This window comes from Haliotis rubra, unplaced genomic scaffold (assembly GCF_003918875.1).
Source record: "Haliotis rubra isolate DU_JTF1 unplaced genomic scaffold, ASM391887v1 Scf208, whole genome shotgun sequence".
Classification (NCBI taxonomy): Eukaryota; Metazoa; Mollusca; class Gastropoda; order Lepetellida; family Haliotidae; genus Haliotis; species Haliotis rubra.
This window is the reverse complement of record NW_025766092.1, coordinates 251,415-264,532: the sequence shown is the minus strand read 5'-3', so window position 1 is coordinate 264,532 and position 13,118 is coordinate 251,415. Positions and strand designations below refer to the sequence as shown.

General features: G+C 40.2%; 1 protein-coding gene across 1 annotated transcript in view; it reads right to left on the bottom strand.

Annotated features, from left to right (window-relative positions):
- Positions 1 to 12,441, bottom strand: part of LOC124276342 (helicase with zinc finger domain 2-like) — a 31,923-nt gene extending 19,482 nt beyond the window's left edge. The window contains 6 exon segments of the mRNA XM_046711972.1: positions 838 to 2,009; positions 2,011 to 2,490; positions 2,493 to 3,044; positions 3,046 to 4,607; positions 5,950 to 6,051; positions 12,322 to 12,441. Coding sequence (XP_046567928.1) covers positions 838 to 2,009; positions 2,011 to 2,490; positions 2,493 to 3,044; positions 3,046 to 4,607; positions 5,950 to 6,028 — 3,845 coding nt within the window. The 5' untranslated portion in view covers positions 6,029 to 6,051; positions 12,322 to 12,441.
- Between the last annotated feature and the right edge of the window lie 677 nt (positions 12,442 to 13,118).

Genomic DNA, 13,118 nt, shown 5'->3' with positions numbered 1-13,118 from the left:
TTTCATCAAGACGGACGAAATATACATGAATTTACAATTTAGCAAGATGAAAATGACATATTTACATAATAAATGCTGATTAAATGCTCATATATATCTTTATCATAACAAAAGATATCTTTCCGTATGAATGGTCGGCAATCATACTTCCATGATGGTCTAGCCTGTAAAGTTTAGTTTTCATTCTTTACTTGTTCTAATATGGAATTTGAAAATCAATGGTTGCGGGTTGCATTTTTACGGCGTACCAAACTTTAAAAATTAGAATACAGTATTCAGAACATTTAATCAATGTCATCGATGAATCAATCTGTAACCCTGCATTACTCAACATACACGGGGCGGTGGGGTAGCCTAGTGGTTAAAGCGTTCGCTTGTCACGCCGAAGACCCGGGTTCGATTCCCCACATGGGTACAATGTGTGAAGCCCATTTCTGGTGTCCCCCGCCGTGATATTGCTGGAATATTGCTAAAAAGCGGCGTAAAACCATACTCACTCACTAACTAAACATACACAAAATATATCTCTGGCTAGAACTTTAATTTGACCATCATTCACTCACATCCACTCGCTATCTTCACTCATTTGACTCCCCTGGGTTTCTGAAAAGACCACAAGTATCGTTTTGACATGCTCACTGGCTTGCATGCCATTGTATTCCAATTGCTTAGCTCGATACTAGGATGTTAGTCACTAGACTGCCTGGTCCAGACTTACTGCCGTCATATAGCTGGGATTTACACAAGCAAAATGTTACTGGATGGATGTTTAAAACATTGATCATGTAAGGAAGTGGGTACGTCATCTAAACATTTGTGAAATACGTGAAATTTTACCTGTCAGCTTGGGATTTTGGGATGATTTCTACCGTGGCCCCAAACGGTTTACCCATCAACATGCTTGGTGGTTGTGGTGAATTCCGTCTCAGTTCAAAGGTAACGATCACTGTTCCAGCATCAGGGTCAATGTCCACATAGCGACCTACAGGTTTCTTCAGCTTAACCTTCCTGACAATGGCATGACCTACCCAGACACTTGAGTCCTTGTCTACCGCGTGCCGTATACACAGATAGTCAAGAGAGGCATAGTTCAAATTACTGAAGCTGCTTTCTCCCAGCTTCATTTTTTCTAGCATCTCTACACTTTTCCCACCAATCTCAATCTGGCGACTATCACAAAATTTTGGATCCAGACCTATGGTACCGACATATATTATATTTCCTTTGAGATTTTTCTTAACAATTGTAACTTCAGCATCATCAATGACAATTGTTTGTTCACTACCAACTGAACTTGTTGCACTCTCCATCTCAAGAACAGGCAGCCATCCATTTTGGTATTCCTCAATGCAGCGAAATTTCCTATCTTTCACTGGCACAGACACATACTTCGCAAATATAGCCACTGGATCGTCCATGTGGGTGAGACACAGATCAAAGTTGTCACAAATATGAAACAGCTGCACATATGGAGCTGGTAGACCTCTGTCTGGTGCGGCATGGATTTGAACCCGGACTACTTGGCCAGGTGAGAATGAGAGACTGAATTCGATGTAGTGCCAAGCCAAGCCGCTTCCACTAGAAACCAGTCTTCGTGTCCCTTCCTCGGAGTGTTTTGCAGATGGGACTAAGGACCTTAATCCAGGAACCAGTCTTTGTAGGCCTTCAGTGGAGGATATTGCTGTATCTTCTTCTTCCTCGGAGTGTTTTGCAGATGGGATTAATCCAGGAACCAGTTTTTGTAGGCCTTCAGTGGAGGATATTGCTGTATATTCTTCTTCTTCTGACATTTTGAACACTCCTTTGAGGAACTGAGCAAACTGGAATGAAGGTATGTCCGTTGTGTGCAAGTTTGAGTCTATGAGACTTCGTCGAGATTCCGATGCTTCTGCATCAAATCTCTCTCCAGATTTGTCATCTGCATGTTTTTCGCGGAAATCAGTCCTTCTATAAACCATATCCTGCTCCTGTCCAGCATGCTCCTCTTCAGCAAGTTCAAATGTTTCCCGCTGCATGTCTTCTGTCGCCCGTTGTTTGCTCCTCGCATGTGTAGAAACGCTTGTTCCAGAAACAAAGAACCTCTTTCTTGCCTTCAGGTAGTGTTCTTAATTTGGGATTCCTGGAACAGTCTAATAGGTTGAATGGCAATTCCAATCGCCCAAATGATATGCCTCTAAGAGATGGAATAAACAATGTTACCTGCCAGGTATTTACATTGTCAACAATGGCATTAAATGTACGTGGAGATTTGGCGAACTTCTTGCACTCTCTTGTAACTCTGTAAGAACGGTCAAATTCCTTTTTTCTCTGGTGCTTTTCTGTCATCCGGGCACATATGTTTGAAACTTCTCCTTGTGTGTATGGAGCTTCCTTCTCATCTAACACGGCACTAACGAGTCTGTGCGCAATTAGGTCTGTGTATCTTCTCAGCGGAGATGTGAAGTGAGTATATGGGAACATGTTGAGTGAAAAGTGTGTTGTGTTTTCTTTCCTTCTGATGAGCACCTGTACGCTGCCGTTTCCTCTATATTCATCAAGTGTTCAATGGCCAGACCCTGGAGTGGATGCAGTACGTCACAGCACATCCCATATCTCACTTTCTTGAGATCTTGTAAAGCTACAGCTTTCAGTATTTCATCCCATACAACCTTCTGTACTGAAATATACTTTGTCTCTGTATTATCATTTTTCTCCACCTGATTGTCAATGCTACAAGTGCTACCAAGGATAGGTCTATCTTGTAGTTTTACAAGAAAGTCCTTAACATATCCTTCTCTTCTAACCCAAAGTTGAAGCTTGTCTTCAGGTGGATCTGCTTGACACCTCAGAGGCACACAGTGTCTGAAAGCATCCATCAAATATGATGCTATGAATGTATTTGTTTTTATCATAAATTCCCCAACAAGACGACGAGCATCAGTATCCCTATTTTCGTTTTCAATACCAATACATTTCGTATCTTCAAGAGAAGCTTCAAATCTTGAGTTCTTCAATCGTTGTTTCCGTAAGTGCCGTGCCAGTATGTGAAGGGTTAGAACACTACTTTTTAGTGTCAGTGTCTCTGTTTCGTGAACCCGCAGGGTCGTCAATAATTGCCTGAACTTCTTGATATGAGAACATTCGACATGATCTGATGAACCTCCTTTTTACATCAGGATTTCCAAGTTGCTTCCCCTCCTTGTCAAACAGAAAGAAAACAGAGATAACAAATCTACCCGAGTTCGGGAGCAGGCTCAAAATGTTTTGGCTCAGAGGTTCTGGCATCATATGGTTGCCTCTCCTTTCTGAAGCCAAGTAACTTGTGGCTCTTTTCTCCGCCTCTTTGTCAACTGCACTTCCTTTCGTCACCACTGATGTGACGTCTGTTATATGGACGCCAACCAGCAAGACGTCAACTCCTTCCCTTTCCGTCTTCCAGACACTCAGAGCATCATCCAATACCCTTGAATCGGCACTATCAATTGTAAAGACCGTCATGTGGCGTATATCTTCTTCATCGGTTGGTGTCCGAATAGCAGGACTTCCTGTCAACTCAGAGACATGTGACACCGTTTTCTTTCCATAGTAACGAGGCACTTGGAAATGCGTGTTCAGAACATCAAGGCAACCTTGAAAGTTTTTTTTACAGTCAAGCACTTGAACAACAGCACCCTGAGGGTAAGTGCATTCAGGACGCCATAACAAATACACAACAAGAAAAAGGTAACGTCTTCGTTTCTCAGGGACAATTTCAAAATGGTTACTAAAAAAAAGTCGTCCATCATCTCCTACTTTGTACACATCAATATTATACTTCTTCTCCTTTTCCCTGGAAAAATGCCGCCAGACACTAATTTTAGGTACACTGTTGCATATTGGATTCATTAAATGTACTTCCTTGCTGTTGGAAGTGCAAGCCATTACAGTGAAGTCAGTTTCTTTAAACTTGCTATACAAAATACCTGCAACTCGGCCGTACATTTTATCATTGTCTACCTCTTTATCATCTTTCCCATTTGATCCCCTTTGTAAAATTTCAACCACAACTTCATCTCCATTGAATGTCCTCCCACATTTTCCTCTGCCGTGAATCTCAATTTCCTCATGAGTATGTCTCTCTTCGAGGACTTTACAAATAGCCAAGTGTGGTCCTTCAAGCTTTATCTGGCATCTCTTGTACTTGCCAGGTTGGTTCTTTAACAGTTCCTGAAGCTCTTCTATACTACTTTCCTCCTTTACAGAACTCACTGACTCGTTCGGTCTGTATATGATATCAAGGCTTTCTCCAACAATGATATCAGTTATGTCCTCATTATTCTCATATCTCTCCTTACTTGCATCAAACCAGGAAACAGGTGAAGTATCGTTCTCTTCTTCCATATCAGATGGGTCTGATCCATCACCTGCGCTATCAACCTCTGTATCCTCAACGCCATATGTATCCCAAAATGATGGATGTTCTTCAGCATCTTTTGTCTTCGCTTTAGGATGTCTCTCAAGATTTTCATATAACCTACCCCAAAAAGAATTGTCCAGATCAAATGCTGGTTTAAATTTGATCTTCTTTGATTTTTTCTTTTTCCTCTTTAGGTTTGTCGTCTTATGTTCTTCTGGTACCGATTCATCAGCTATGTGTAAAAAGTGGAAAAACGTAATAAGAAATTTGACATGCCAATCTAATGTTTGAAATTGCTTAACAGTATATAGAAAACAGATTCACCAAACCAATCAATAATGAATCTGGAAAAGTAAAAGTAATTGACTTTTGCAAAGTAATTGACTGACTGGCTGCCCCACAATTTTACACGTGTCACCAAGTGCAGCATGCCACATTCAAGATATTTGTACTGAAGGTTTCAAATATTGGTAAAATAGTTCATTTCAAGTTAATGCATTCAGTTAATGACTGGTTACTTTCATTATCCAACCAAAGATTGAACAATCATGTAATTAATGACTGATCATTTCCTTCATGGCATCCTCCGTCAACTTTGACCATCTGGACTACGTGCATTATCGCTTATAGCTTCAAAGCGGGAGTAAACGACGTGAAAGGTACTGTATTCATCTGGTGTGTGTGTCAAGTGTTGGAAAAACAATAATAACTGACAGGTAGATAAAAGATGAAAGTAAATTGAGTTTAATGTTGCTTTTAATGGTATTCCTGTTGTAATGATGATGAAATTATCTCAGATTTTACCACTAAGGTGAAACCTACAAAACCATCATAGGACAAACTAGAATTGTAACCCCAGGCTTCCGGCAGGTCAAAGGGATGCAGCTCTGCTTAATCAATGAGACACGAATGCCCATTGATACATAGGGACAGGTTATGCAGAACAACCCACGTCAAGGTTTTCCAGTGAAATCACTCCAGATTTTGAAACTTTCCCACATGTTGAGGTCAAAATATATTCCAGATCTCTGGCAGAATGTCAATCAACATGTCATGTTCTTTTTTACCTTGTTTGAGAGTAGGGTCATAAAATCTATATTGTTAATTTTATCATGAAAATGTTTAAAACACTGCACATGATTCCATGTCTTTGGATTGGCTAATCAAACATTTTCCTTTGCATCCATGTCTCTATAAACTGGAAATAAACTATCAGGTCCCATGTTTCCCAATTGGGCCTATGCTGATACACCTGGGTCTGGCTTTGCAAAAGACAAAGAGTGAGTAAGTATCGTTGGACACCACTTTTAGCAATATGGTAACAGCGGGGGACACCAGAAAGAGGCTTCACACAGTGTACCCATGTGGGGAATGGAACCCGGGCCTTTAGTGTGAAGAGCCAAAGCTTAAACCTCTAAGTTACCCCTTCGCTCCTTGCTGTATGCTAGGAGATCGGAAAATATCCATACGATGAACATACATTCATACAGCTAATGATTCTCCTGGAATAGTCTCTAGTTATATTACTGTTCTCTCGTTTTAACGTGGACACATAGTATTCTCGTTGCCATTACCTATTGCTGAAGCTTGCCCTGGTTCCTCCGACTCTTCTGTAGAACAGTTTCTGCTGCTTGTACCTACGGCTCGCTCCATCCTGCTAGCCACTCTCTCATACCCTACAGAACAAATACATAAAGGAGTCACACTATAAACTAGACTGATTTGGCAAGTGTAGATTGGCTCAGCTCAAGCCTGAAATAAAAACATTGCTCATTGCTCCTTTTGGAGTTTATGGTATGTTAAATGAGAAAAGTATATTCCCGGGACTAGATGTCAGCCTATCATCGTGTCAGCCTATCATCTTTCTTCAGAATCTGTCTGGAAAACCAAATTCCAAATAATGACAATAATGACAGCGGTACAAGAAACTGTCTCTAAAACGTTGCACTTCATTACTTCCCAACTCTTTAAAAGGCCACTCAAATTCCAAATGGCTCTCTCTTTCCTGATGTCATAGACCGCCTTCGTGGTGTAGTGGCTAGAGCGTCCGACCGGAGAGCGAAAGGTTCGGGTTCAATCCCCGGCCGCGCCATACCAAATAAAACGTTAAAATATGGTACTTGTTGGTCCCTTCCTGGCGCTCGGTACAAGGAGTGGTCGGCTCGGAGTCAGTATAATGTGTCTGAGTGGGGTATTCATGCTTAGGGATCGCCAGGCAGGGACCAACAAGTACCATATTTTAATGTCTTTGGTGTGACGCGGCCGGGGATCGACCATCGCGACCATCGGCTCTCCAGGCCACTACACCACGGAGTCGGACCTTTATCTCTTAGGTTATCTATGAGGATGGAAAATGAAACCGGAAACAACTGCAACTACAAACTTTAACCAACATCAAAGGTAGAATGAAACTGACATTAGAATGAACATTATTGGTTACATGTTAGCACAAGAAAGCAAAAACAGCTTTTAGGTCTGTTAAGACACGACGCAATAAAGTCAGATAAATAGTTTTAGAAATATATGTGTTGTCTATTGATGGCAATTTTGCTTTGAAACCCTTCATCTACAGGGTTATAGATTTTTTGGGTCAGCTTCATTTGCTTTTTCATATTATGATACCTTAATACCTAGCCTCCATTCATGGGATTATATGCAAGGTGATAATATTTGATTAAACAATGATCTTAAATAAGATGAAAACAGTCAGTGACTTTACCAAGTGATAACATTAAATTGTTCAAAATATTTTGCTATGAGGTTCAGCGTAGTAGACTCAAACTAAATGACATCGATATGAAACATCGTCATCTGAATCTATACAATTATTGGAATCGATGGATAGGTTTAACACGGGGTGGTACGGGGTGATGTGAGCTGCTCCTTTGAGGTTGATTAAAGCCGTTGTGATATAAAAATATATTTATTAAGATAATTTGATAAAATGATTGTGATAAATGTCTTTGTGTTGTGATATAGAGTTGACTGTATAATAATAAAGTATGGTTGATATACGCAATGTTAGTAAAAATCAATAGATATAATGGTCATTACTCATTAGTGTGAAGACGTTTCGGAAACTCCATAGGCTTAACATACGGGGTAATGTGAGGTGCTATGCTACTAACGCATCCCAAATGTATGGATCAATGCTCATGATGTTGATCACTGGATTATCTGGTCCCGACTTTTTTATTTACAGAACACCGCCATATATATGAAATATTGCTATGTGTGCGTTAAAGAAACAAACACACACACACACACGCACGCACGCACGCGCGCGCGCACACACAGACAAACACACGCGCGCGCGTCACGCTTGTAGTATCACCACACTGGAGACTTATGTCATGTCTGTGTATGTGTGGTAACAGATATGCCACAGTGACGCATCTTATCAGGGAACGTATAACTTCATAATGACAATGTGTTGCACGGTATGGGTTGAGCGTCTCAATAAATATACATGTTCTTGGCTAGATATTGGAAGTGAAGGACTCCTTCAAGGTGAGTAGTTGCAAAACACCACTATGAAGCATAAATGTGATATCCTACCTGATGACCAAGTTCTGATCCACAAGCGTTCGTAACGTTACATAGGTTTACGAATGTCCTAGAGCTACGAACGTTGCAATCAGGATGTGAGAGGATGAAAATCAACTGAACATTGTACAGAGGATTATTGATCATCATTGATGGACCATTTCGAAACCCATTGTTGCATGCCTATTAGTATAGCACATTTTGATCCCCGCCTATATCATGCCTAAGCATGCTCAAAGCGAACAGCTACTATCTGATTATTATTACCACGGAAAAGCTGCCTATGAGGAGCTAGAAGATTAATAGTCACCACCGGGTACCCATTTTCTGCTGGTCGAACAGAGGCAATTTTGAACAAATTCACTTGTCTACGGTGAGACCATATATATCACATGTGCTTCGTTGTGGGGAAGGTCTGAAGTTCTTGAGTTAAGGATCAAGCTGTGAAACACGGACCACCACCCAAGGACTCTCCACGTCCAACGTTAACTTCACCTGATGAGTGGCCTGGGCTCTATGCATAGGACCACACACAACCACGCTGTTAACTCTCTCCATTCCAAGGACTAGATATTACGTCCGAAGAGTCACAAACTTCAATACGAGTCTATATTTAGCAACGTGATACGAGGGACGTGATGTCACGTCTCCATGGTTCCAACGGAGAAAAAATTAGGTCGTCTTTAGCACAAAAACATTTGAAATACAGTTTAATTTCTAAAAGGAGAAACATAACTGAACTAACACAGCATTGTGATAATTTCATTCAATCCAGTGACCTACACCGCGGTGGAAGAACAACCACCATTTAGTAGATTTTAATAGAGTCAAAACATCCAGAGCAGATATTTGTGTTCGTCAAATTCATATCATCAATGTCATTTGAACCAAATAATCCCATACAAAATAGGTCAGAGTCCAAATGTCAAATCTGACTGGAGTTATCTCAGTGTACCTGTGTGCATGGTTCTGTGTTGTGTCAAGAAAATAGAGGTCATAAAGGCATTGGCATCGTTTCAGCCATGTAGCGTCTACAGATCATTACTGGAGTTATGTCAGCGTACCTGTGTGCATGGTTCTGTGTTGTGTCAAGAAAATAGAGGTCATAAAGGCATTGGCATCGTTTCAGCCATGTAGCGTCTACAGATCATTACTGGAGTTATGTCAGCGTACCTGTGTGCATGGTTCTGTGTTGTGTCAAGAAAATAGAGGTCATAAAGGCATTGGCATCGTTTCAGCCATGTAGCGTCTACAGATCATTACTGGAGTTGTCAGTGTACCTGTGTGCATGGTTCTGTGTTGTGTCAAGAAAATAGAGATCATAAAGGCATTGGCATCGTTTCAGCCATGTAGCGTCTACAGATCATTACTGGAGTTATGTCAGTGTACCTGTGTGCATGGTTCTGTGTTGTGTCAAGAAAATAGAGATCATAAAGGCATTGGCATCGTTTCAGCCATGTAGCGTCTACAGATCATTACAAGTGTTTTGGGTGACTGGAAATGTAGCGAAATAGCACCTCCTGGCCATTCCTTGACACTTCAAATCTAAGGGTATACACGGCTATGATTACAACCACTTTGGGGGACAAAGATTACATTCAAAAGTGCATTTTACATTTTGCAATGAAGTTGTTTGTGTTCATAGAATTTATATGTGCATTTCATGACAGTAACTCATCACTGTTCACAGTAACTGATAATGGCAGGCAGTATGGTGGGAAGATTAGGAAAAGTCTCTCACATATCTGACATTGGCGGTAGAATTATATTGCGATTTGTACCTATGGTTCTGACAGCTAAATACTGTACACAATATACCGGTAGTGAATTAACGAACCCTGGGGCGAAATTGAAAGTCTTTAGTAATTTCTTTAAACAACATATACTGGTATCTTGCAGCAGTCGATTCTCAATAAATGATTTAAAAAAATGTTATTACTAAATTAAATACTTAAAAACTCAAAGACAGTCACTTAAACAAGAGCCTGCCAAACTTAGAGCAGGCGGCAAAGCTGTATTTCCAAATATTTCTGTTTTTAAAAAGTGTAATAGGACTTTAAAGAAAGGAAAACTGACACTAAGATGACGAAATGTGTTGTATGTTTATAGTTTTTGTAAATCTCAACGTGTGACCATTTTAGATATATTTTTTGTGCTCATTCAAACAAAAAGAAGTATTTTACTTTAGGTACTTGCAGAATTCAGCAAGTACAGTTGACAACTAATAACATTCAGACCTGGGCACAATAATTTCGTCGGACAAAGGTATAGGGGAAATAATCACATTGCAACTACAGACACATCTCTCTTTCAGTGTGATTCAAGAAACTCTGAAAAATTACTTTTTGTGAGGGAGGGAGGGAGCAAAATGTTTCGCTTTTGGTAAGTTTGACATTTTGCATTATCTTTCGTAAGGGTGACAATGCGACAATGTCCTGTCTAGACTTCCGTAGGAAACCGCCTCGACAAATCTGTCACTCAACTGCATGCATGATTTATAAAGCATTCAGTACACCGATCGCCCACGATAACCTCTACCTTCCAATGACTATACACAAAGAAACAAACATGCAGAAGCACATACAACACAAGCCACCACATAGTCAGCTCACAGTGGACATGTTTTACTACGCGTATCTGTGAGCCACATCAAACATTCTCAAACATTCTGGCGTTTCTATACAGGGAAGCATTTCACAAAGTGATCGTAGTGGGATTGCCTAAAGGCCACATATACGACAGTGATAGTATATAGTAATGGATTATTATGACTTGTGGCTAGGTGTGTATGTGTGCTTGTGTGTGTGCGTGCGTGCGTGCGTGCGTGTGTGTGTGTGCGTGTGCGTGTGTGTGTGTGTGTTCTACATATATATGTAGATGTAGATATATGTGTAGATTATATGGCTATCAGTGAACGAGTGTTGGACCAAGGACGTATCATTTTCAGCAATACAAGCCCCTGCTGGCAAAGACATGTATATGTAGATGGCTATCTGTGAATGTGTATTCGACGAAGGACGTATGGGTTTCAGCAATACAAGCCCCTGTGTTTTCTCAAGGTGATATGTTTTTTTTCACGGGATCTGAACCGGAAGATTAATTGCGTACTGTGTAACGAGGATACCTATCGTCGTGGTGATTTGTCGTTGGCAGGCCAGGAAAGGGTAACACAATCACGACCCGTCTCAAATAACACTAGAATGAGCTTGTTAAAACAACCCATTGCATACAGAAGCATTTCATCTATAAAAAGCAACCAAAATCTTTACATCTGCCATATTCTTTTAGAAATAAGCTCTTTGTGGGACCACGTGGTTAAGTCAGTTCCGGATCACCATAATATAGGGAGTAGACATTACTTCGTTTCTTTGATAACATGACAGATATATGGGGAAAAACTCACATACATAAACAGTTCAAACAACTCTTAATTAGCATGTATTAGTATTATTTAGAGTTAACAATGAGGTTTAATGTTGCTTTGATTAGTTTCGTTAGCTAACAAGATATGTGTATCCACTTCACTTTCAGTGACTGATGGTGTGAAGAGTTTTACATGTTTCATAATGACTGAATAAAGGGGTTAAGTTTCCGAAAAAATGTTTTTTTTTGTCTTGATAAATGTAATTTACAGGTTAAAGTCGCATCTCGATGACTCGTGAATATATCAAAATAGTACATTCGATTCACAAACAGCACGACCCTGTAGTAAGATTCAACTTCTGAATATGATTGAATTTCGATACTAAAGCGGTCAGCACCTTAAAGCACGTATGTATAAACCCCAAGAAAATGATACCTGGAATCCTGATAATGGAATATGTATGTGTTGTATTGAGCACCAAGAGTTAAAACTATCTACCACCTAGAAGACGCTGATATCAACTGCAATGTTCGTTATTCGTAATAGACACATCATAAAACAATATTTTTTACGCATCTGTTCAATTAAACACGTGTTACTGTAAGACACGCCCCTTGTTGTCCAAACCGTACATTAATTACCAAACACTGCCTCGTTTTGTCACGTGATCCGGAACAAATTATTCGCATCAGCCCTAATGGCGAGTGTTTCTTTTGCCAGTTTTCTATAACAAATCAAAATCCTATCGATTTCATATTCTGGTGTGAGTAACATAAAACATTGCTAAGACAGAAATTGTCCTTCGGCGTTTGAGACATCTTTTCGCGTCTACGCAGATGCTTGCAGTCGTTGTTTCGTTAGTGATCCGGAACTGCCTTATGCATAGCCTAATGACAGCCTCGTGATCAGCTAGCTCACCACCCACCTAAACACCAGATTTGGGGCGTGTTCTATTTTCGTTTTTAAAACACTCGACAACAATATATTTCGTACATATTACTGGGGTTAGTAACGTCTTCAATCATTGGCGGCTTACCTCGAATTTTAATCCTTTAGCTGCATGTCCGGTTATTATAAAACATGGGGCATGTCGCTCGGCGACAAGCTGCAAACTGCGCTACGCAACCCGCTCTCTCACATGTACATGCATGCAAGGTTGACGCATGACTAACAAGCCACGGTGGTTTCTATTGCGGAAGTTCATATCTAATCGCATACTGTCATGCACTACAGGGATATCCTTTTCGCGCCCAACACAAAAGATATTTATGAGGCCCGTTTTATGTCTCTTCTGATATCTATAATTTATCATCTGGGCATGTTTATTCACAACTAATTCGATTTTTATAAATACACATGGGAATTAATTACGCAACACCGAGGGGTTTTTTTTCTCAGACTGAACAACTTTAATGAAATGATGCATTAAATGTGTTAAAGAGTTCCATTCCATATCAATTTTGTAGTGAAAAGAAAGAGTTGAGGAGTAACAGCCAGGGATTACCATGAAATAATTTGGTTATTTGTAGATTCTATAATTTTGGAAAAAGACGTCCTTTCATGTCTGTTAAAACATTACGAATTTATCGTAATTTATGAAGGTATTGAAAATCAAAATGAAATTGTAGCTATGGTCAGGTAGATATGGTTTCGTCTTGAAAAAGTTGGGGCTAAGCTACCCCTGTTCCTACGCCCCTGCATACAGACGATAGATGACTTCCTGGCACACTTTATCACAAGAGTTTGTGAGTTCAGATTTACGCCGCACTAAGCAATATTCCAGATATATGGCGACGGTCTGTAAATATTCGTGTGTGGACCAGACAATCCAGT